At 32.6% G+C, this 26,266-nt stretch overlaps 1 protein-coding gene across 1 annotated transcript in view; it reads left to right on the forward strand.

Annotated features, from left to right (window-relative positions):
* LOC145334704 (putative peptidoglycan muropeptide transporter SLC46) overlaps nt 1-26,266 on the forward strand; it is a 60,487-nt gene that overhangs the window by 15,332 nt on the left and 18,889 nt on the right. The window contains exons 8-14 of the mRNA XM_080180278.1: nt 11,082-11,138; nt 11,582-11,700; nt 13,205-13,263; nt 14,611-14,661; nt 15,297-15,401; nt 20,732-20,791; nt 22,933-22,984. Coding sequence (XP_080036404.1) covers nt 11,082-11,138; nt 11,582-11,700; nt 13,205-13,263; nt 14,611-14,661; nt 15,297-15,401; nt 20,732-20,791; nt 22,933-22,984 — 503 coding nt within the window. The remainder of the gene's footprint in view (nt 1-11,081; nt 11,139-11,581; nt 11,701-13,204; nt 13,264-14,610; nt 14,662-15,296; nt 15,402-20,731; nt 20,792-22,932; nt 22,985-26,266) is intronic.

Consider the following 26,266-nt stretch of genomic DNA (forward strand, 5'->3'; position numbering starts at 1 on the left):
GTTTGTCGACCTGTCTATGTATGAAAAAACGCCTAACTTTACAAAGTGTCTAAATAATCAGCCGTCATTTGACGTCATATAAATGAGGGATATGAGAGGAGAATTAGGGAAAAAAATTGACCTAAAGCTATCCTGGGACATATGTAAAGTTTTTCCTTTGAAGAACTGAACGTAATTATCGAATTCATAAGTTAAATACAAAAAATCTCACTACTTTACATACAAGAATGATTTGAAAATAATTTCAAACTAATTTTAACTAAAAATGGCTGAATGAATAAAATAATAATTTAAGCTAATATAAATAAATATTCAAAAATACTTATTAACATTCATCTAAGTAAATAACAATATATGAAATTAGTTTGAACTATTTTCATATATTTGCATTGTGTATAAAATATTATTTAAATAAAACTTTGGCGTATTTTCCCAAAGTGCTTTGCATGACCCCCCCCCCCCCTTAATTTTGAAATACGTTAAAAATTGCATTTGTTAAAAGCAGTTTAGGTAATCCTATAGGGTTATAGCACCGCAGGGCCCCCCTACAAAGGTTTTTTTTACAAAAAATTCTCGTTTTTTTTTGTATTTCAAAAGTGGGGGGATATTCAATGCTCAACATGAACTTTGTTGGAAAGCACCAAAAGTTGTACTAGAAAAAAATATGAATATATTTGAGTACTTTTGAAGAGTACTTTATACTTGTGCACACAGTACACAATGAATGTACAGACAAGGATGACAACATCAATATGCAGCAAAACACAAGAAAAAAATAATAAATTGACATATTGATATAGTAATTTAAATGCTCAGTGGTCATATATCTGATATGATTACATAGAAAATTACGATTTTTTATGTATAATAATGATGTTTTTGTAGTATGATCAACATACCAAATACATTGTATAAAAAGATACTTATTGGCAAAGGGAATCTGTATAAAAAAAACCATTAATCTTAAATATTAGTCGAGAAATTCACGTGTCTGCGTTACAGGTGAACATACAGACAGAGTTAGGGATTCAAAGTTTTAATATATAGTAGACTATAAAAGTTTTTTTTAATTTTTAATCAATATAATAGATTTGAAATCTGCAGGGGCGTCCAAGCTTTTTTTTTTGGGGGGGGTAAAAAATTTTAGGGGGGGGGGTAATTCGTGTTTGGGGGGGGTAAAATGGCGCGCGAAGCGCGACGAAATTTTTTTTTACCCCCCCCAAAATTTTTACCCCGGGGGTAAAATTTGATTGGGGGGGGTAATTACCCCCCCTAAAGTCTGTTGGGGGGGGTAAATACTCCCCCCAAATCTGTTGGGGGGGGTAATTACCCCCCCCCAAACTAATTTACCCCGGGGGTAAAATTTTTGGGGGGGGTAATTTAATTATGTAAAAAAAGCACCTACCTAATCTATTAAGTTAATAAGTACTATCTTATAACATAAAGTAGTAAGTAAGGTTTATTTGACTATAGCTTCAGATTTCATTACTTTTAATACTGAGTTCTCCTTTTTAGGAAAGCTTCACATAGATCCCATGATGGTTCCACACTATTATAGGTCAATCCTTTGAGTGGTTTTAGGCTATTTTAGAAAACACGAGTTCTTAGATGCTAAGGGCGCCACTACTATTCAAATATATAGTAGTATCTCATTCTTTAGAACATAAAAATACAATAATTAACTCACTAACCAATGAACCAATATGATTTTACTTTAAAGTGAAGCGTCTTATAGGTCCTGGTAAGTTTTATAACTAGTTTTGAGACACCCTGACATCCTCCCAAAAGAAATCGCCTATAGAAATTCTTTTTCATTATTTAATGAAATATTTAATTTAGTTAGGTATCTATTTTATGGAATCTTCAGTGCTTTACAATTACATCATAGATCCCCGGGATGGTTTTAGCCCTTATAAAGGCCCAAGCAAATAAAACATGATCAAACTATTAAATTTTTTGTTATCATGGTTAAGAACTGTTTTAACCGGTTGGACAGTAAAATTTTTATTTTAAGAACATTCAATTTGGGGGGGGTAAATACCCCCCCCAAAAAAATTTTTTTAAAGAACATTTATTTTGGGGGGGGTAATTACCCCCCCAAAATGGTTTGGGGGGGGTAAATACCCCCCCCAAAATCGTTGGGGGTGCCGTAGGCACCCCCAAGGAGGGGGTAATTTTTTTTTGGGGGGGGTATTGTTCACAAAATTTTGGGGGTGCCTACGGCACCCCCAAAATCGTTTGGGGGTGCCAATTGGCCCATTACCCCCCCCCTTGGACGCCTATGGAAATCTGCATAAAATTTTAGGGATTTTTTATAAAATTAGTTTTTTATATAATTCTTTATTTAAAGGCGCAAATACAAATTAAGTTAAATAATTTTGAGATCTGTGATTGGTGGATTGAAAACTACCTACGCTCTAATTGGTTGAATGATGTACGTCACTTAAGCTTCTCCAATCAGAGCGCAGATAGTTTTCAATCCACCAATCACAGATCTCAAAATTATTTAACTTAATTTGTATTTGCGCCTTTAAATAAAGAATTATATAAAAAACTAATTTTATAAAAAATCCCTAAAATTTTATGCAGATTTCAAATCTATTATATTGATTAAAAATTAAAAAAAACTTTTATAGTCTAATATATAGTTCTAAAAGTGTTAACAAGAGGGGGGAATACTTAACTGTAATCTGTATTATATATGTTTGATTATTGTCACAGCTAGCTACTCTATAGTAAAGATAAGTATGTACGTCAGTCTGTTAAAGATTGTTACATTTGTAAATGAAAAAGTGTCCCACGACCACAAAAGCTAGCGCTTCCGCTCGTCGTGGGTTAGATGACATTGCGTCATAACTAAAGACGATAAAAGTTGTTTCTACTACTGCTAGGTTAGGTGCGCGACATTAATGGTTATAGTAGGGTAGATGTTTGGCTCTAAAACAGGCGCCAATTTATCACCATGCAAAGTTAGGACTTCTCAGGCAAAGTCGATCAATTAAAAGGTTGTCTTTTGAATGTTACTTTACCTAAATATCCTTGGGTCTTTGAGGAAGATGACGTCATACAATAGAATAGCCAATGAGAGGACAGTATACACTGTAATTGACCAATGGTAAAATTGATGCTGGCCTCTCATTGGTTATTCTATCGTAAGACGTCATAATCTGTGGAGGGACTTTAATCGTCTTCGTGTTTGAGTATCGCATCCCATTAAAAGTGGATGATGCTCTGGATTCTCTGGATGATCACTTAAAGAATCTGAAGAGAAATCCGCCCTTAAGAGGTAAATAAAAAGTTACATTCCTGTGCTGGACTTGATGGTGACAGAATCCTGGTAACCAGAAACCTCGTAACATTTGCCTTTTGGGTGCCCAATCACATTCGTAAATTTAACATTGGCAAAATGATCAGGGAATTTAAGGGATAAGACTTCCCCTAAGATTAAAAACAAAAATACCCCGAGTGTAGAAAGAAATTACTGGTTCAAAAGTTTTGAAAAAGATAATTTGGAACCAAGGATTAACATTTGAATAAAAGTACCCATAGAAGTTTTTAACTCAAAAAATATAAAAAACATTGATAACAATTTTTGTTATAAAGTCAAAATTTCTACTCCCTATCACACAAAATTTTTGTTTCACCCAAATGTACCAATAAGGATCGAAAAGATAAAATTTTAAAATACATTATTAGAATTGCTTAATAACTTCAGATTAATCCTGTTACTTTATTATAGGGATTCTTTCTGTATAGATATATGTATAATCTAGAAAACTACCTGGATCCAGTGTTGGGGATCTTTTTTACCTGCTAGCTAATATTCCCAACGCTATTGGGTTGTATTAAAATACCCAATTGAAAGTCGGCACGAGGTCGGGACATACAGTTATTTAACCCCTTCCCCCTCTATTGTTTTTCTTTGATGACGTGATTGAGGACCTTCCTTTGTCCCAGGCATAGGTTTCATTTACTATTCCAGGATAAATCTAAAAAAAAGAATCTTTATAATTAGGCAACAGGATGTCTGTCTGTTTGTACCGGAGGATCTCGCTAACCGCTGAATTGAAATGTTTCTCTTTTACAAGGTAGCTTCTCATAGGTCCTGGGAAGGTTTTTAACTATTTTGAATGAGGGTACCACAGCACTCCAAAAATCGCCCATAGAAAAAAATGCTTCCCCTCCAAAAAAAATATTTACATTTACATTTTTAAATACTAAAATAAGAAGTGGGGTGGTTTTAAGATACTTTTTATTTTAGATAATTGTTGCAGTACTCATTTCTGTTAAAATTCAATAAAAAAATCTTTTTTACGGTTTTCCAGAATGGCTTTGAAACAGATTAGAACTGGTTCTCGGCCATAATGAGAATTTCTGTTTAGCATCGTATTACAGAATATTTCTCACGAAAATTAAATTATAAATCATAAAGTTAATACCTTTTTTGTTAGCCCGTGCCATCGGCAAATCGGGACTAAAAAACTGGGTCAAATATTATAATTGATCATTTTTATATCCGCAGAAGGCTGTCTATAATACGATGCGATACGTAACTATTCGTACCTTCAAATCTGAAGCATTATGTGGTTTCAGCAGATTTTTGAAAGATTCTATTGGACTCAAAATTGTGTTATTAGATGTTGTCTCCCAGCTAATTACATTAGTTCTGCTTATTTTTCCTGTTTTCAAAAGGATATTTTTTTTTAATTCTGCGAATCAATTTTATACTTAGATATTTATGTATAAATTGGTCTTTAATAGTCTTTTAGGGAAACTTTCTTTAAAAAAGGGAAAGTTTTAAAGCTAAAAAATCTACATTTATAACCTTACCTGTATTAAAATAGTCTTAGATTTGAAAATAATGATGATATTCATTATCGAAAAAATATTAATCATATAAGCGAAGCTACTCTATAATTTGCTCTGCTTGTCTGGCTGTCCGTAACACTAGAGGGAATTTGCAATTTTTTGGCTGTTATTTAAGATGGACAGCTGAAATATTTTGTGATGATTCCCTGTACCAATGAGCCTCTAGTATATAATTTACACGGTCCGTTGTTTGGTCGGTCATGCTTCAAAGACATAGACAGTTTTTTATTAAATTTTCGTGACTTTTTTATTCTACAATTTTGTTTATGTCAACTAATTATCTGCATTATAGCATACTTTAGCTGGTTGTTCCACGGCATGATTTCATTTAAAAATTACTGGCTACGCCCCTAGATGCCTCTAGAAACATTTTAGAAAATGGGGGAGGTCTACTCCTAACTTTTAACATTAGTTTTAAAAGGGAAAATATGGTTATATTATTTATTTTTTAAGGGGGGGGGGGGGGTGTTAATTTTTTCATGGAGTTAATGGAGCTATAAGAAGCTAAACTGTAAATGATAATCATTTCGGCTCAGCGGTTGGCGAGATACTTAGCTGCAGGCAAAAAAAAGCGTACTACTTTATTATTTAACAAGGATGACAACATCCATAAAAGCGAAGCTCTGAAACGATAGGACACACAGACATTAACACTTGTATAGTGTCAGAACTGAATAATCAGAATATAAATAAATAAGAGTCAAAGCAAAATTGTGAGTAAATTTGTTGAAAAACTTCTTTATACAGGATAATGTTTATGGACATACTTACATTTTTAGGACTTGATTATAGAGTTGCTTTGCTTATAATATTGTAGTTTGTTGTCCCATGAATCAGTATACCAAAAATCAGAACATTCGGATAATTAGATCACATAAAAAAATTTTGTTAAAAAAGTAAAAAATCAACATGTTTAAAATGGACGTACGGACATTCTGGTAATGATTATAGAGTTGCTACGCTTTGTAAATCATACCTAACTACTACAGGAATCACCATGCAAAGTTTGAAATCGATAGGACAATTCAACATGCCTAAATTAACGAAAAAAGCTATCTGTCTCAGACGTACGGACGGACGGACCGACCCTAATTATAGAAAAGCTTCGCTTTTAAAAATATTATTTTGATATCCTTTTCCTGCAAGAAAGTTAGCGAGTCCAGTAAAACCAAAATTACTGGCTGCATCATAGTTGAACTGTTGCGGCATACATACAAATATTCTTTAACAAAGCATTTAATGAACTTTTTTGGCGCTTCAGAAGCGCTGAAAAGTGTCACGTGTGACGTCATAAGAAACGTCTAAAAAGGAGGGATGAGAGAAGAAGTGAAAAAGGAATCCCCCCAAAAATGATGTCACACCTGACACTTTCTAGTGTTTCTGCGCTTGGAACCCAACCCCCTATCTTATTTCTTAAAAACGTTAACAATAAGAGAGGTAATTTTCTGTTTGTTTGTTTATTACTTTAGGTAAGGTTAGGTTTTCTTAAATTGGGTACAGTTTAGCCACGCAGGGTTAGGCAAAGGCATAGGAAAATAAATCCTCCCGAAGCTAGTAAAAGTGGCGGCATAGATTATGACTTTTTTAACAAAAAAATTTTATGTGATCTAATATTTCGATTGATCTGATTTTTGATATACTACTTCCTGGAACAACAAAGTATAATATTAAAAGCGAAGCAACTCTATAAGCAAGTCCTGAAAATGTAAGTATGTACATAAACATTATTCTGTATCAAGCGGTTTTTAAACTATTTTATTTACAATTTTTATATTCTGATTATTCAGTTCTGACACTATACAAGTATTTATGTCCGTTTGTCCTACCGTTTCAGTGCTTCGCTTTTATGGATGTTGTCAACCTTGTTATATAAAAAAGTTATTGATTTTCAAACTAGTAAATCCTAGGACAATTGGGAATAATGTAAAGAAAGTAGCTTCTTTTTAAAGCAACCTGAATTTTAAGTAATTACGATGGATCATCATTGAATTTATGTTCACATTTACAAAAAAAAAGAAAGAATTAATATTTCTTGAATATTAATCAGCACTTTATAGTTATTAACTAATTTATTTAGTAATTTTTATTTGTCCAACTGTCTAATTAATTGAACTTTGCTTTTAAAGATGTTGTCATTCTTGTTTTTTTTATTATATTTTGTCAAAAATACAACTAAAAAAACAATAATGTTTATAAATAACAGACAGAAAGTTAGTCAGTTGCTAGTTATAGCGTAGCTGCGCTACTTGAAATAATAAAAGCTTTGTTCCTTGGTTTTTCATAATCCAGCAGGTTTCTACTAGACATAACATTTACTTGCGGATTTTTAGAGATTTTTACTAAAATATTTCTAAGCTAAATATTTTGTAACTTTTTGGCGGATTTAATTTTCATGTGGCAAAAGTACGTTACATATAATTGAGTGACGCAAAAGCACAGCAATTCGTTTAGGGAGGGAGGGGATATTACAATGTAAATTACACTGGTACCCAAAGATTCATAAACACGATCTTTCATGGTTTGGCATGAAAATCTTTGGGCACTTGTAATAAATCTTGATTATGTGTTAAATTAAACCTGTAGTGGTTAAACTTTTCTATTATTAATTTTAATCTAGAGGGCAACTTTATAAAACGCTATTGGGGGATCATCAATTCATCGGTCATTGTCTTATAAGGTGGTGTGATAAATTCCACCCAAAAAAGTCCAACAGACCGACGTAAAACACCTATTTATCTAGTAAATGTGCTGTCGAAACTTGGCAATCTAATTTTACATTGTTTTTTTTGTTTTTATCAGGGATTTTCAGGGATAAGACAATGAACAATAAACTGATTTACAATCCAACCAAAATGCCCCTTCTGTACGATAAAAGTGTAAACACTACTAGTTTGAAAGCCACCAAAAAAAGATTTTAACAAAGAAACCAATTTTTTTTAGCTAACAAAAATATGAAAATATAGTTATAAAACTTTGGGGACAGCATAATTTTCAGTCCAATGTCCCCTCCCTGACTTGTAATTATATATAGCTTTCCTATAGTATTGTGTAGAGTAAAAATAAAAACAATAAGGAACATTAACTGGAGAAATTTTCTAAAACCAGAGCCCTTAATTAATACCAGGGATAGAGGGCTAGGACAATGCATTATACAATTTAAAGAAATAATGAAAAGAGTAATGTAAATTTAAATAGTTATTTAACGCATTTTTTTGGCTCCGAGGGGCCGAATTACCTGGGCGAATGCAACGGTGTTTAGTACTTTTTTTCATTTTTTTTGTGGAAAATTTGCTATACTAATGGTAAAAGAAAAGAAAAAGTTTTCTTTTTTAGCAAATATCTTAAATTCTTATGGCGAAACCTCTTGATATTTAAGAAGAAAAATGGCTTTTTTAACCAATCTTTAAGAATTCCATATGAAGATGATTAAAGTCCCTCAACATATTATAACGTCATACGATAAAATAACCAATGAGAGGCCAGCATAAATTTAGCCTATTGGTCAATTAAAGTGTATACTGGCCTCTCATTAGCTATTCTATCGTAGAACGTCATAATCTGTTGAGGGACTTTAATCATCTTCATTTCATATGCCCTAAAATCTTTCATTTAATCTAGTTAAAAAAACAAAAAAGTTTTGAACCAATGTATTACACTAAAACTTCATCTATACCCATTTAAGTTTTATTTTTATCGAAATCAACAAAGTACTAAATTATAATTTTTCATTGTCTTCTCCCAGTTTCCCTGCCTCCATAATAATAATAAATGAATGAAGTGTTTATTGGATAATAGTGCAGCCCAAACTGACTCATAATTTGATAATTTGTATAATATTAACTATTTCTAGTAAATAAACACTATTCAACCCAGGGAGTTAAATGGATAAGACATTGGCCGATAAATGGATGTACAGCCCCAATGATGATACACAAAATTACTCCATCTGTAGATTACAAATAGTGGTTGAAACGTTTGGACTCTCTACTAAATGAACCAACAAATTAAATTTCAATAAAAGTGCCCAACGAGTATGTAATATTACTATAAAACTTTGGGGACTAGTGTAATAAGTATAATAAACAGCACTATGTCCCCTCACTCCCCGACTATTTCTGGTAAATAACGAAACCACTCTTTAACTAATACTATAGTGTGTCCGTTCTTCCAACATATCCATAGTATAGATGTATATACAGACAACTACCTCCCCTCATTTTTTCAAAGACCTCTTTCGTCTGATTCTAGATTATTTTCTGCTACTTGGCTGTGTTAATACAGTTGGTTAATTTTAAATGACCCAATAGGAAGGTTGCACAAGACTGTTGCGATGGGGAGATACAGTTATTTAACCCTTTCTCCCTTTAGTGTTTTACTCTAATGTTCTTCCATAAAAAGCTAATCAGTAAAAAAGGGAAACATTTTTTTTCTTCAAGAAAAAACGAAACAGCATAAAGTGCCTCCAAAAAAGTGTCGTCATATAATACAAAGTACCCAGGGAATAAGGTAGGGGAGTCTCAGACTTTGGGTACTGGCTTGAAGGGAATATGCAAGAATTAAGCAGGTTCTGACTGACTTTGGGTACTAGCGAATCAAATGCCGCTAACTCAAATGTTAGTTTTGAATATAACAGACGAGTATCAATAAACTTAATTTGTTAAGAGATGGCTGGTTTTAACAATTTTTTTTCTCCAGAAAATATCATTTCATAGATAAAAACTTTATTGTGATATTTGTGTAATAAACAATCTAAGAACCCTTACAATTTGTGGTTATGGTGCTATGGGGTTGAGCGGGTTCCAGGGACGATTTTTCTAGTAATCAATTACAGAATGGTTACGTCAGTCTTATGCGCTGGAAATCTAATTTTTAAATGCATGTTTTTTTCTTGGAACTTTTTTCTTATTTTATAATTTTCTAAATTTTGATAAAACACCCTTTAAAATTTTCTTAACATATTCTGGATAAATCTGGTCTTTCAGCAAAAACTCTTACTGCCTTACTCCCTGCAAAGTACCAATGATAGAACAGTACAAATTGTAATTGACCAGTGGTAAAATTTATACTGGCCTCTCATTAGTCACTTTTATTGTATGACGTCATTTTTGGCGGTTCTTTACGCTGTTTCAGTAAAAACGTGTAAATTCATTGACGTTATATGCAAGAAAACACATATATTTATTTTGGAAAGTAAAGCTTTATGATTAAATTTTGTCCTTTTTAAAACTTTTTAAATTGCTTTTTTTGTTTTTCTTTCTTTTTTTAAAAAGGTGTTAATTGTACAATTCTTGAATTAGCATCCTTTTTTAATAACGTGGCAAAAACATGTTTTTGATATTTTTGAATACTTCTAATTATATCATATACTGTACAAAATAATATACATATAATATTTTAAAAATTTTAAAATTAAACATTTAATACTTTTAATTCTAATGGTGATTGAGACCCTAGCATCTATACGAAGGGGATTATGAAATACGTATTCTAAAATCGTCTCTAAAACTTAACCTATGTAAAGTTTTATTCTATACCTATATGAGCGATTACTTTTTCTGTTTTTTACCTTATGAATTATTTTCGACAGATTTTTTTAAATAAAAATAATGACGGAAGGAAAGGAAAGTGAGAGAGAGGGATATTTAATCTTTAAAAAATGATAAAAAAATGAAACTAGAGTCGTAGTAATCTTTATGTGTAGTAACTTTTTTTGTAGTTGGGTTGATATTCAGGGATTGGACAATTAGAGAAAAAATTAATATTCAATCTAGCCAATAGCGGGAAAATTTTAGAACGCCGCCTCTAGTTATTTAAACGAATATGTAATTTTTGAAAATTAGATTTTAACAAAGCATTTGATATTTTACTCGGAGTTTTTATAATTTGACAATATTTGTCGTCAATTTAGTATGGTAATAGACCTAATTACTTGGTCAGTTCGTTCATCCAGTATGAGGGGTGGGGGTGAGAGGGAAAAGTTGTTTTTGCCTGCTGCATGTATTACTTTATCAGAGTACATAAAAATCTGGTGCAACTTCCAAGTAATAATATATCGATTCTTAACACATACCTAATACATTGCCATTATTTAAACTTTACAGAAAAGTATACATAATGAGTTTGCAACTTTTTAGTATATTCTTTTATCTTAAAGAAGAAAACAGCAGTTTTTAAGATCTTTTAGTGCAAATATAAGTATTTCTAAATTTTAGGATTCAAGAAAACTGAGGCCTCCTGAAATCCTACAAGAAATGGAAATAATGAAAAAGGTATAAAATAAAAAAAAACAAATTGTTTAATTTAAAAATTATAAATCTTTTGAAACACTTTTAATCTAAATTTTAAAAAGAAAAAGAAACAAAATTTAAAGAGGATTTTTTTCTAGTGGCGATTTATCTAAAGAGGGCATTGGTACCCTCCCACAAAAAAAGTTATAAAACGTACAAGAACCATGAGAAACTTTACTGTAAGGGAGAATCATATCAGTTTAGCAGTTAGCGAAATATTTCAGTACAAACAGACAGAACTATAGACATCCTGTTACTTTTAAACAACTTAATGGAACCTCGTTATTGCTGCTCATATTTTTTTAACTAAATGAAGGAGATACGGAAAGTGTCATGTGTGACGTCATAAAAATATGTTTAAATTCCCACTTCTCCTATTATCCTTCCTTTATAGACATATTTTATCACTTTTCTTATCTCCCTAGATGAACCCTGAAAAGACTGAAGGCCCTGAGAAGAGTAAATGTGCCTCTCTGTTTGATGTGAACAATGTTATTGATGGATTCACTACAGTCTTCAAGAAGAGACCAAATAATATGAGAGCGTAAGTGCATTATGTTATAACTAGCAGCTGCGCCCCTGGCATCTAGGGGCTATATGGGTTGAAAAATAGCCTAAAACCATAATCAGACTTATTTAATTTATAAAGATAAAATAGCCTAAATCGTTCTCAAGACTTAAAACAAGCTTCACTGTACAGGAGAACCATAAATATGACCTAATTTTTCTCTTTAAAGATTCTCTTTAAACACCTCCCCCTTTTATATAAAGATGATAATTCCCCCCCCCCCCCCCCCCAACCCTAAGAGGATATAAGAAGTAAAAAACCCCGCAGGGGGTACAATTTTCTAACACTTCTTTCTTATTTAGTCTTTTAAAAGGATTCAAAATGCATGGACATATATTTTTGTAACCCTTATTTTATACATCCTAATTGGAACTGATGATCTATTTTTATAGTGAAACATATGTATTCCACCAATAAAAAGTTAAAGAAATAAACTGTGTTTGTACATGTAATAATACTTTATACAATAGATGTCTCTTTGTCAAATTGCAACTTATCAGGGATCTGAAGGGATAAGATAATAGCCGATTAATTGATGTATATCCCCAATGACGATACACAAAATTAATCCTTCTGTAGATTATAATTAGTGGTTGAAACGTTTGGCCACTCAACTTAATGCAAAATGAATGAAAGTCCCCAAATTTGTTAAGCAAACGAATAAGTAAATATTATTATTATCTTTATAGCGGCAAATTTAGGAAATGTAAAGTTGTTTGCTCAAATTTTTTGTCTGTAACCTAAGATCTCAAAAACTACTGAATCAATTTGGTTCTCTATTTTAGGTAAGCTTCACATAGGTCCTGTGATGGTTTAGGCTATTTTATTTTCAGGGTTAGGGCAACGCATGTGTAGTAGGCCCGGCATGGTTACAGATCCGGCTCTCTCAGTGATTAAAGTATCAATAACACCTCCACCCCCCCCCCCCTCCCATTAATCAAAGTGAAAAATAAGAACTTTAAGGGGGGAATCTAGGGTTGAGCCGGATATCCGGTGTGGCCGGATATCCGGCCATTTTCAATATCCGGCCGGATACCGGATATTGAAATTATCCGGCCGGATATACGACTATAACTTTTTTTATATTTTACACCAAAAATCTCTGCTTTTTAAAATTTTATATGGCTATAATTTTCTTATTATTGTAGCTAGAAGAACATTTTTGAATATGTTTATCTTTATGGAAATTTTATATATGAAATCTCAAAAGTTTATTAATAAATTTTTTTTGCTCCTTTAATATCTGGTAATTTAGCCGGTTATCCGGCCGGATATCCGGTAATTTGGCCGGATAACCGGATATTTGCCGGATATCCGGCGTTGGCCGGATATCCGGCCGGATACCGGATATCCGGCATTTGAAATCAGCCGGATATCCGGTATCCGGTATCCGGCCAAAAAAGTATCCGGCCCAACCCTAGGGGAAACACCAAGAAACTTATTTGTTGTGCTACATTTGGAAATATTGTTTCTGTTTTAGTTATATCATTATGCTGGCCTCGTGTTTTGTTCTCGAAATATTTCTAATCAATGGAAAAGGTAATAGTTATTCTAGGCATCGTATTATAGACAGCTGTCCGTGGATATTAAAATTTCTGTCATAAGATGCTGTACATGATTTTTCACTATGGTCGTGAACTGCACCAGATCCAGCAATTTTACTAAATGTACACATCGATAATAATTGTTGTACTTATCGCATCGTATTATAGACAGCCTTCCGCGGATATTGAAATGGAAAGTTCAAGGCCTGGGTAAACAAAACTGGTATTATTTTATCATTTTCATTTAAATATCATGGAAAACTGTCTGTAATTCAAACCTAAAAATGATTTTTCATTATACCTAAGAACCGTTTCTAATCCACCTGATATTAATCGGTTCCAAAGCCAAATTGGAAAAAAAACATTTTTTTCGATAATCAATTATAAAATACCTCCAATAACAGAAAATTTATAATGTATATGTACCTACGTCAATTGTAAATTGTAAATATTGGTTCGAAATGCTTTAATGACCTTACTTTAGAATTTAAAAAAAACTATAGAATTGATTAAAGAATAAGCTATTCAATATATTTTTTCAAAATTGTATTGAATAAATTATTTTCTAAACCGATTAATTTTGTATATTTACAAGAACGATATTTCCTAAGGTTGCGCAGCATTACCAAGAATAGAAGCAATGTAATAGATAACTAACATTCTACCTAGATCTATTATATAATTTACTGTGTTTGGCTATCCCAATAATTTTGAAACATTAAATAACCGAGGTGGTTGTACCAACAACGAATTTTTTTTTTTTTTTTTAAACATAAAACATATACATAATTTTCAGCTGCAGTTGAGGGGCAACTCTTAGTAGAATTGCTGACCTTGTTATGTGTTCCCTAAATATTTTTTTAGTTTTATTTCACTTGTTGGCTGTACCTTATACCTGGTTTGGAAGATTTTAATTTAACATTGACTATCCTAAATTTTTCTAAAACTTCCCTAAAATGGAAAACTTTATAGGCTATGAGACATAGCGAGATCTTAATTGACAAACAATAAGAAAATTTCTTCTTTATATAAGATTAGAGACCTCAAAGGGCCCTGGAGGAAAAAGAGGAAGGGGGAAATAGACCCCACCCCTGAGGTTGTAGATTTAAAAAGAAATAGTTTTAGCACCCTACAGTGACACTGCTTGGCAGGACTTTACTGTTGGTGTTTCTTTTCTAAGGGCGATTTCTCTTGGGAGGGTACCCTCCTCCATAAAACCTATAAACCATTCTAGCGCTTATGAAAAGTTACACTGCAAAACAAACCATGTCAGTTTAGAGGTTAGCAAGATCCTTTGGTACAGACAGACAGAGATCATGTTACTTAATTATATAATGTTTAGGTCCCACTCAGTACCTGTACTTTAGAAGGAAGTTTAGCTGGAATATGACCAAGGAAATAAACAATATAAATAAAAAAACTTATTGAAAGTAAAATAGTATGAAGATATTTGTATACTCTTTCAAGTTATAGTAAAACAAGAAAGACAACATTTATCAAAGGAAAGCTCTGAAATAGAACGACAAACGAACATTAACACATGAAGAGTGTCAGTAATGGAATAAGCTGAATGTATAAGTTTAAACTAAATTTTACATAAATTTGTTGCAAAATTTGTTTTAAATGGTTGTACGGACTTTCGGTAACGTTTATATAATTATTACACTTCCTAAATCATACCTTACTGTTATAGGAATCATCATGCAAAGTTTGAAATTGATAGGGCAATTCTAACATGTAGAAATTAAGGAAAAGAGCTAATAGTTACAGATGGATGAACTGACATACCTTAATTTTGGAAAACGCGACTTTTTAAAAAATAGAGGGGCTTTTTTTTCTTTGTATAATTTCTCTTGGGTGGGTGGACGTACCTTATCCCAGAATAGTTATAAACCTTCCCTGAACCTGAATAGAAAAATACACTTTACAGGAGAATTTCATGGGTTCAGCAGTTCGCAACACACTTAAATGATATAGAACCATAAATTTTCATATTTATTTGGAGATGATTTTAATATTGTTAATTTTAGTTCAGTTCCTATATTGGTATATTCGGATTTGTTGGAATTTTTGCTCAATACGTTGCTGTTCCATTCATGTCACAGAGGCTGAAAATGCATGATACAACGATAGGTATATCTTTAGAAGCGATGCTACTCTATAAGTAATAGTGTACAACATAGACGTCCAAGGGGGGGGGGGGGGTAATGGGGCGATTACCCTCCCCATTTAAAATTTACCCATACCCTGGGGGTGCCATAGGCACCCCCAACCATTTAGGACGGGGTATTTACCCCCCCAAAATAAAAAATCTCTAATAAAAAATATTTTTGCGTGATTCGCGCGCATTTTTAATACTATATATTTAATAAAATTTAAATTACCCCCCCCCAAAAAAAAAAATTTACCCTAGGGGTAATTTTTTTGGGGGGTAAACTAAATTTACCCCTGCCAACAGATTTCAGGGGGGGTAATTACCCCCCCCCCCCCCTAAGGAAATTTTTCCCCGGGGTAAAATTTTGTGGGAGGGGTAAAAAAAATTTGCGGCGCGATTCGCGCGCCATTTTACCCCCCCCCCCAAAAAAAAAAAAACGAATTACCCCCCCTTAAAAAAATGTTACCCCCCCCCCCAAAAAAAAAAAGAAGCTTGGACGCCCCTGGTGTACAACTCACTTTCATCATTGGTCTGTAATGCTCTCGAGAACATTACATTTCTGGGGAGGAAAGGTAGAAGGCAAGTTTTTACATGTGTAACTTCACATTAGATCTGTCATGAATCTTGATGCAATGAAGCAAGCCTTTTTGTAATTGTTGAAAATTATGAGTTTTTTTGTAGTAAAAGTTGTCACAAATATAGGTATTATTATTATCATGTACATTATTTGTTTGGTGGTATAATGTCCAATATATCTTTTTTTTCAATTTAAATCGCAGATACTTAAAATAATACAATCATACAGGGTCATTCAAGAAAAATGATTTTTTAAAAAACTTAATTATGCATAGAAAATAAAACAATTATGTAAAATGCTTTTTATATTTGAAAACCTATTATGAGACATTTATGTTACAAATATTTAAAAATTATTATTTCAACAAATTATGCCCAAAAAACTTTTTTTTCGAAGATTTATGGATTTAAAGGGTGTGCAAAAAATACACACATTTTTAAATTTCAAATTGCGTGACTTATGTTAATAGTAGAAAAATGCATACCGTTGGAATCGTCATAAGCTCTAGTTTTTGAAAATATAAGACCCGTTTTTGTGCTATTTGTAGTTTAGGAGCTACATTGAAATATGTGAGAAAAAGGTTGAAAAGTTTTAAGTAATTGGAACATTTTACCTCGTAGCTCTTATACTATACGTAGCACAGGAATGGTTTTTATATATTAAAAAACTAGAGATTATGACGATTCTAACAATATGCATAACATTTTTATACTATTAATACAAGCTGCGCAATTAAAATTTCAAAAAGGTGCGCATTTTTTTACAACTCTAAAATCAATAAATCTTCAAAAAAAAGGCCTTTGGAAAAACCGGTTTTTAGGGCATAATTTGTTGAAATAATCATTTTCAAATATTTGAAACATAAATGTCTCATAATAGGTTTTCCAAATATCTAAAGGATTTTACATTATTGTTTTATTTTCTATGCATAATTAAGTTTTTAAAAAAATCATTTCTCTTGAATGACCCTGTATATTAGATTTATTATTTTATTTTAAAGTATAATTATAGATACACATAGAAAGAATATACAGGGTGTTTCAAATAAAACTGCGTTTTCCGGTTTTGGGAAAAACCAGTAGGAGTATGAAATAAATAATTATATATTATCTATAAAAATATGGATCAATTTTGTAAAAGGTGTTTTTTAATGTCTGTAGGTATATCTTTAGAATCGAAGCTACTCCTAGTCTACAACTCACTTTGTTCATTGGTCTGTAATGCTCTCGAGAACATTAAATTTCTGGGGAGGAACGGTAGAAGGCTAGTTTTTACATGTGTAACTTCTCATTAAATATGTCATGAATCTTGGTGCAATGAAGCAAGCCTTTTTTTTGTAATTTTTGAAAATTATAAGTTTTTTTTATAGTAAAATTTGTCACAAATATAGGTATTATTATTATCATGTACATTATTTGTTTGGTGGTATAATGTCCAATATATCTTTTTTTTCAATTTAAATCGCAGATACTTAAAATGATACAACCATAGGTATATCTAAAGAATCGAAGCTACTCCTTTAAAGGACGCCTGCAAGAAATAACACGCTTTTACTGCTGAAAGACTGCCACAAGAAGACCCAATACCCCAAATTTAAAGCCTTCAGCTTCAATAACAAAAAAGTTCTAGGCATTTCAAAATAGCATTTTATGTACAATGGAATTTTTGAAAGATTTCCAATGCTCATAAAAGAAAAAACAATATTAAATTACGTCGCCTAGACACAAAATTGTAACCTTATCTTTGTCAGAAACTTAGATTGCCTGTAACTGATTACATTTTTACAATAAAAACACCACATTTCATTGTCAAAATCTATGAAAAAAATTCGATTTAAATTTCATTTTTAAACAAAAATCATAGCAGAAACAAAGGGGTAAACTAATACAAGCTTAGCTGTGATTGGTTGTTAAGCTGATTCAGCCTTCTGATTGGCTACAGTACATTCGGTACAACGCAAGTAAAACTTAATTTTTTTTAATGATTTTGACTATAAAAATGGGTATTTTTATTTAAAAATATAATTAGTTACTGGAAACCTAAATTTATGACAAAAATAAGCTTATAATTTTGTTTCTAGGCCACGTAGTTTAATTTCAAAGTTTTCAACATGAACATTGCAATTCTTTCAAAATTTTCATTGTTCATAAAATGTCATTTTAAAATGCCTAGAACTTTTTTGTTATAGAAGCTAAAGGCTTCAAATTTTGGGTATTTAGTCTACTTATGGCAGTCTTTCAGCAGTTAAAGCGTGGTATTTCTTGCAGGCTTCCTTTAAGTACTAGTCTACAACTCACTTTGATCATTGGTCTTAAATGCTCTCAAGAACAATAAATCTCTGTGGAGGAAAGTTATAAGGCTAGTTTTTAGTTTTTACATGTGTAACTTCTTATAAGATCTGTCATAAGTCTTGATACATTAACCCATTAGTGCCGAACCGGGCATCAAAACCCGGTTCCGAAAAATGGAAAAAAAAACGGTTTCCGGCTTCATAATTGCATCATTCTCAGAATGAATCCCCCCTCTACTACCCTGACTTTCATTTCCCCCTGGAGCAGGCAGTTTAGCTTACTTCCGTTTGCTGGTATAGCTCAACAAAATTTGAAAATCATGAAAATTCAAAATACCCCTTCTAACTTTTTTGTTTTTATAGTAAAGTCGCTGATTTTTTTTGTGAAATCTAATGTTTATTGACAAGTACATCTATTTGTGAATTCGTTTTATTCAAATTATAATTTTTTATGTGATTTTTTTATCGTTTTTTTACGCCCTATTATGACCCGGTTCGGCTTGGCCATAAATACCCGAAAATTTTAAAACCCGGCTCGGTTTCGGTTTTTATTACCCGGTTTTAACTTTTCAACCAATAAAAATAACAGTTTACGTCATTAGTAAGGGTTTGAGCCACCCTAATAACCCTAGTAATCTCTATAGGTGTCACCCAATAGTTTTATGCTCGTTTTCTGATATGTAACACCCAAATTTTATATGTTCTTTTTTTTGTAGTGTGTGTCTTTTAAAACTTCGAGCAACGTTTTTTTTTACCCGAAAACGGCGGCACCTATAGCCGAAACACTAAATTTGAAATAAATCGCTTCGTATTATACTTGTAGCTCTTTAGATTACATGAGGTTGTGTAGTTTTCAATTACGGATCGTATCAAAGTTCTACAAAGTGTTCATCTCACTTTTGGCGTTCAAAAATTACATTTTTCGATTTTTGGTCAAAATAACCGGGTTTATACAGGTCAACCGGGTTTTAAAACTGGGGGAAAGCACCAAAAACGGGTGTTAATGCCTGGTTGGTATTTATGGCCAAGCCGAACCGGGTTTTTTTGCAACTTTCCTGTGCACGCCACTAGAGCAAAACAAAAAAATACGAATTCCGTTTTGACCATTATAAAGCTTCCCTGAAACTTACAGCTCGATCGGCCCATAAAAGTGGCGCTCGGCACTAATGGGTTAAAGCAAGCCTTTTTGTAATTTTTGAAAACTATAAGTTTTTGTGTAATAAAGTTGTCGCAAATATAGGTCGATTCTTCACTTTATTGTTTTCTAGAGGCAATTTCACTAGGAAGGGCGGGTGTACACTCTCAATAGACGTTTAAAAGATTCGTTGTAAAGGAGACCCATAGAGGTTCAGCGTTTTTTGAGGTCCTTTAATACAGACAGACAGAAAGGTATCCTGTTACTTTTATATAAGAATAAACAATTCTTTTGTGATATCCATCAAAGCAATTTTTCTCTGGTTCTGATTTTAAATGTCTTCTTCCAATGACTTAAAACTGAAGCAGTTTAGATTTAATTTTTAAAAGCGAAGCTTTTCTATAACTAGGGTCGGTCCGTACGTCGGTCCGTCCGTCCGTACGTCCGTCCGTACGTCCGTCCGTATGTCCGTCCGAGATAGATAGCTTTTATTTGTTAATTTCGGCATGTTAGAATTGTCCTATCGATTTCAAATTTTGCATGATGATTCCTGTAGTAGTTAGGTACGATTTAGAAACCGTAGCAACTCTATAATCATTACCAGAATGTCCGTACGTCCATTTTAAACATGCTGATTTTTCTACTTTTTTAACTTCAAATTTTTATGTGATCTAATTATCCGTTTGATCTGATTTTTGGTATATTGATTCCTGGGACAACAAAGAACAATAGTATAAGCGAATCAACTCTATAATCAAGTCCTAAAAATGTAAGTATGTCCATATGTCCATAAACAATATCCTGTATCAAGCAGTTTTTCAACAAATTTACTTAAATTTTGCTTCGACTCTTTCGATACTTTTATATTCTGATTATTCAGTTCAGACACTATACAAGTGTTAATGTTCGTTTGTCCTACCGTTTCAGTATTCTAAAAATTATTCTAAAATTTTCATTAGCGTCTACGCCCCCTAGAAGCCTCTACGGGCACGTAAGGGTGGTGAAGGGTCGACACAACTCCCCCCCCCCCCCCCCACCATTTTTAATTAGTTTTTGATTGGGCGAGGAGTCTTTCTTCAAGGGGTGATTTCTCTTGTAAAAGGTTCTGGAACCCTACTCCAAAATAGTTATACACCTTTCTAAATGTGAGAAGCTACATTGTAAACGAATCATATAGGTCCAGTGGTTAGAGAGATCTTTCGTTACATACAAAATAGAAACTACTTTATATAAAAGGATTATTAACTAGTCTATTTGACATATTGCTGGTTCTATGTCCTTTTCTACAAAAGTGTTCTTTTTGTAGGTTTGATTGCCATTTCTACCTGCATGATCCAACAAATAATTGTCTGCTTCACACCTGAAGGTAAACATCAGGGCTCAGCAGCCGCGCGTCAGCCGCGACCTAGCCTCAAATTCACACCAGTTTAGGATGATTTGAATTTTTTTTTGGAAAAGAGGGATTGCCAAATTTGGATCAGGTATAGACTTCTAATTGATTTTGAAAATTATTGGAGGTTGATTTTCCTGAGGCTTACAGGTGCTGATTCGCAGATACCGAACCCTGGCAAATATTACATCAATAATAGGTTTATTAACACCTAAATGGTTAATCAAACACACCAATCAGTGATAAAACAATGGACGATAAGTTAATGTACATCCCGATTAAGGATACACAAAATTACCCCTTCTGTAGGTTACAATTAAAACTTGAAAAGCTTCGACAATCAACGTAATAAACCAACCTAATATAATTCAATAAAAGTCCCCAAAGTTGTTAATCTAACGAATAAGAAAATATTATTATAAAACTTTGGGGACTTGTGTAATACACAGCTCAATGCATAAAAATCCATCTAAAGTCAATCTCGAAATGGGGATTTTGTAAAGGTACCCAAAGTTTTATTAACATGTTTTCTCATTTGTCGGATCAAAATCTTTGGGTACTTTTATTGAATCTTGATTGGTTAGTACACACTTTTCTAGCAATACTTTTAATCTACAGTTTTTATTTTTTACTCTTAAAGTTTTTGTCAAATTTAAATAAATATTTTCTTTTAAAATAATTTTTTTATCTAATCAAATTAAAAAGTTTAAAAGGAAAAATGTTACGAAACGAAGAAAAGTTTAATCAAGATTTATAAAAAGGAACATCTAAAAGAATTTTTTTATAAAATTTAATCCGTTTGGCTTATTCTTAAAAATCATCATTTTCCAAAAGTTTGGCTTCGAAACCGTTTAACATCCGCTGGATTAGAACCGGTTATCAGCGATATTAAAAATTCATGCAAAGCATCGCATTAAAGACAATTTTTTTTAATATAAAAATCATAAGAATAATACCAGTTTTTTTAGCTGGGGCCTTCGGCTACTCAGGGCTAACAGAACTGGTTTTAATCTTATCTTTTTTCATTTTATTATTCGCGGAAAGCTGTCTATAATATGATGCGATGAATAACTAATATTCGTTTGACTCAACAATAAAAAATGGAGCTTTGCAGCGGTATTAATCCTTAACAGTTTTGAATCTTTCCAGTCCTAAATAATTTAATCTTCAAAAAGTTACATAGTTATAGCCCTTTATCTTTCACATACAAAACACGAGATAGAAAATAAACGAGTACAATTATTCGAATGTACAATATCGAACAGAAGTTAAGCGAACAAAATACCATTCCATAGATAAACATTAGTTTGGCGTATATTGTGCCTGTATAAAAACAGCTTTACTACTTTTGGAAATAATCGTCTATGTTTTAGATACCGAATATGAATGGTTGATCTATGATGGTGGAATTATTTCTAATCTATTTTAAGGTACAGAATATGAGTGGTTGATCTATGTTGGTGGAATTATTTCTTATCTATGTTAAGGTACAGAATATGAATGGTTGATCTATGTTGGTGGAATTATTTCTTATCTATGTTTAGGTACTGAATATGAATGGTTGATCTATGTTGTTAAAATTATTTCTTATCTATGTTTAGGCACAGAATATGCATGGTTGATCTATGTTGGTGGAATTATTTCTTATCTATGTTTAGGCACAGAATATAAATGGTTGATCTATGTTGGTGGAATTATTTCTTATCTATGTTTAGGTACTGAATATGAATGGTTGATCTATGTTGGTGGAATTATTTCTTATCTATGTTTAGGTACAGAATATAAATGGTTGATCTAAGCTGGTGGAATTATATATGTATATCTATGTTTAGGCACAGATCATGAATGGTTGATCTATGTTGGTGGAATTATTTCTTATCTATGTTTAGGTACAGAATATGAATGGTTGATCTATGTTGGTGGAATTATTTCTTATCTATGTTTAGGTACAGAATATGAATGGTTGATCTATGTTGGTGGAATTATTTCTTATCTATGTTTAGGTACTGAATATGAATGGTTGATCTATGTTGGTGGAATTATTTCTTATCTATGTTTAGGTACAGAATATGAATGGTTGATCTATGTTGGTGGAATTATTTCTTATCTATGTTTAGGTACAGAATATGAATGGTTGATCTATGTTGGTGGAATTATTTCATTTCTCAGGCAAAATTAATAATATTCTTTTATCATCATTTCATCTTCAGACCAGAAAAATGTTCACTCAAAATAGCATACACGTCTTAGGGTGGGGTAAAGGCAGGGATATAAAGGGATAAGACAGTGGTTGTATAGTCCTATTATGTAAAGTAGTAAGGTTTTTTTATGTGACTTAAGATTTCAATAACTGCTGATCTGATTAAGCTATTAATGGTAATCTCCCCTTTCCCATTCCTTAGAATACAAGGCCCATGGATACTAGTTAACTGTAAATGTAAAAAATTAAATATTTAATTTATACATTTCGGCTTTTGAAAGACATTTTAGCACTGAGTAGTATATCAACAAAGGTTTTTGTTATACCTATTTAAGATTAAATATTTTTTGTTTACTCTATTAAAAATATTTTTTATTTTATTTTGAGATTTATCTATATATATCGTATTTACACTAATTATTTAATATTCTTTTTAATTTTGAAATATTACTAGATTAATAAAACATAAAAGACGTTTAGAAATTGTTTAGTTAACCCTTACAGATCGGGGGGGGGGGGGGGCTCCCAGAGCCCCCCCCCCCCCCTCTAGTTTTGTCAATCTCATTTTTTTGTAGGTAATATGGAGAGCTGCGACTTCATGACTTTTTAAGTTTAGTAATTATACGTCGGCAAGAGTTGATTTTATTAGGATATCTGGTCTATGTCGGTCGTGGTGTCCGGTCAAAGTCGGTTGGGTAGCACCAAAATTAGAAAAAATTCAAAATAAATCTTAACCCTTACAGATCGGGGGGGGGGTCATATTGACCCCCCCCTCTAGTTTTTTCAATGTCATTTTTTTTGTAGGTAAGATGGAGAGCTGTGACTTCATGACTTTTTAAGTTTAGTAATTATGCGTCGGCAAGAGTTGATTTTATTAGGATATCTGGTCTGTGTCGGTCGTGGTGTCCGGTCAAAGTCGGTTGGGTAGCACCAAAATTTTAAAAAAATTCTAAATAAATCTTAATTTCTACATTATGACTTTTGAAACCTAATTTTTTTTTGGTGAATACTAAGATATCAATGACCTTATGAGAAAAGTGGTGTTATGACCGTTTGACCGCACCCTGACCGACTTTATGGCCGATTTTTGTCCGGCTTTTACTACAGACATATATCATGAATATCGTGGCTTCTATTACAGCTAGAGACCTATAATTTTTTTTGGTAAATTCTTGAGCAACAATAAACAGATAAAAATATTAATAGGCGCCGCCAACCGCCGTTTTACCGCCGTAACCGCCGAAAATAACGGTTTCCGTTATTTGCCGTTTTTCGGCGATGATCAGAAAAAGTAATTTTTTTGTTATGAAAAATAAAAGTTCGTCCTAAAATTTGATCATCCTAGCTGCAAAATTGGCCGCTCTACAGCTGTTTTAAAATTTAGCGGCTGGCCGCTAAAAAGCGGCTAAGGAGCGGCCTGACCGCTATGACTAGAAAAAGTAATTTTCTCTAAAAATACACATGAACCACCAGAAAAAAATTTTACGTCTTTATCTGTAACAGAAGCCGAGATAGAGGGGGGGGTCAATATGACCCCCCCCCCGATCTATTAACCCATTAATGACAATAGGGTCTTAAACGACGCACAAATTCAAACCTATACTATCACTCTATTTTTTTATGCTGTCCTTTTTAAATGTGTGTAAATAACTGAATAGAGCTTCAAGTTTTGTCCTCTACATTGCTTGGCCTCTCACTTAATTCGATGGCCAGATGAAATCATATTTTCATGGCAGAGGTGGAAAAAATAGGAAAAAATTTCCACACCAGGTCTAACTTTTTTCTTTTAAAGAATTAAAACATACTTTTTTATAATTAATTATAGCATTTGTTATATATTTTTAGTTTCTGCTAAGTTTTCTTTAATTTTAGTTAGTTTACATACTTTTTTTGGATAAATTGTTGTGCGTCGTATTCGACGCATTCGGACTAATCATTTTAGCCATTGCGTCCTTTTTGACCTTATAGGACTAATCATTTTAGGATTTTACTGTATAATCTCCTATAATCTACTAGTTGCTACGCCCCTAACCTCTAGGACGTGTGGGGGATGTCAGGAAAATAGCTTAAAACCATCCCAAGGTATTTATAAAGCTTCCCTGATAAGTAAAACCAATTCAGACCTTCAATTTCTGTAATCTTTGGCTTGAGCCAAAAAACCTTACTACTTTATAGTATGGAATACAAACAAGCAGCGGCTACGCCCCTAGAGGCATCTAGGGCCCCTTAGATTGCAGGGGGAGTCAAATCCCCTCTTTCAATTACAATTTTTAAAAGAAAAAGTTTTTTTTTAATTTTGGGTTTTTTTATTTTCTAGGGATGATTTCTCTTAAGGGATGGTGGTGGTACCCTCCTTCAAAATAGTTATAAACCTTACCAGGACCTAGTAGAAGCTACCATGTAACGGAGCACCATATAGGTTCAGTGGTTAGCAAGGTCCTTTGGTACACACACAAAGACATACAATAACATGTTACTTTATTTTAAGAATATAAAAGTAGTAGCCCAGATAATCTACAACTAGGGTCTGTCTGTACGTCCACCTGTCTGTATTTCCATAATTGCATCCAAATAAATAATAGCTACCTTACAACTAGTGAATGTATGTATGTCTGTCTATATATCCATAATTACAGCCAATTAAAGACTGTAAATATGTTTATACCTCCGTAATTTTTATTGCAGCCTAGCTGTTAATATATTCATAAAAATAGCGCAAATACTCTACAATTATGGTCTGTCTGTACATCCGTCCGTCTGTACATATATAATTGCATCCAAATAATTAACAACTACGCTACAACTAAGAAATGTATTGGTTAGGGATCTAAAATAGTAAGTCAATGGCCGATAAATTGATGTACTTTCTCAGGGATATTATACCATAAAATCTTTCTGTAGATTACATTTAGTGGTTGAAACATTTGGACACTTAAAAAACCAACCAATCAAAATACAAATACAATTCCCCACAGTTGGTAAGACAACAAATAAGAAAAAGTTATTATAAAACTTTAAGGATTAACAGGGGCTGGGGGGGGGGGGGTGGGTTGTCATGTATTGGGTTGTTCAATATAATTGTCGACAAAATCATATTTCTTTGCTAAACATTGTAATAAAGTGAAAGGGTATCTATCTGTGTATCTGCTTAACTGATATGCTTCTTTTTTTTCTTTGTAGCTTCTCATAGGTCCTAAGAAGGTTTACAACTATTTTTGGGGAGGTTACCTCCACCCTCCAAAGAGAAATCG

Source organism: Acartia tonsa, chromosome 12 (genome assembly GCF_053477335.1).
Source record: "Acartia tonsa isolate MP-2025a chromosome 12, ASM5347733v1, whole genome shotgun sequence".
NCBI lineage: Eukaryota > Metazoa > Arthropoda > Copepoda > Calanoida > Acartiidae > Acartia > Acartia tonsa.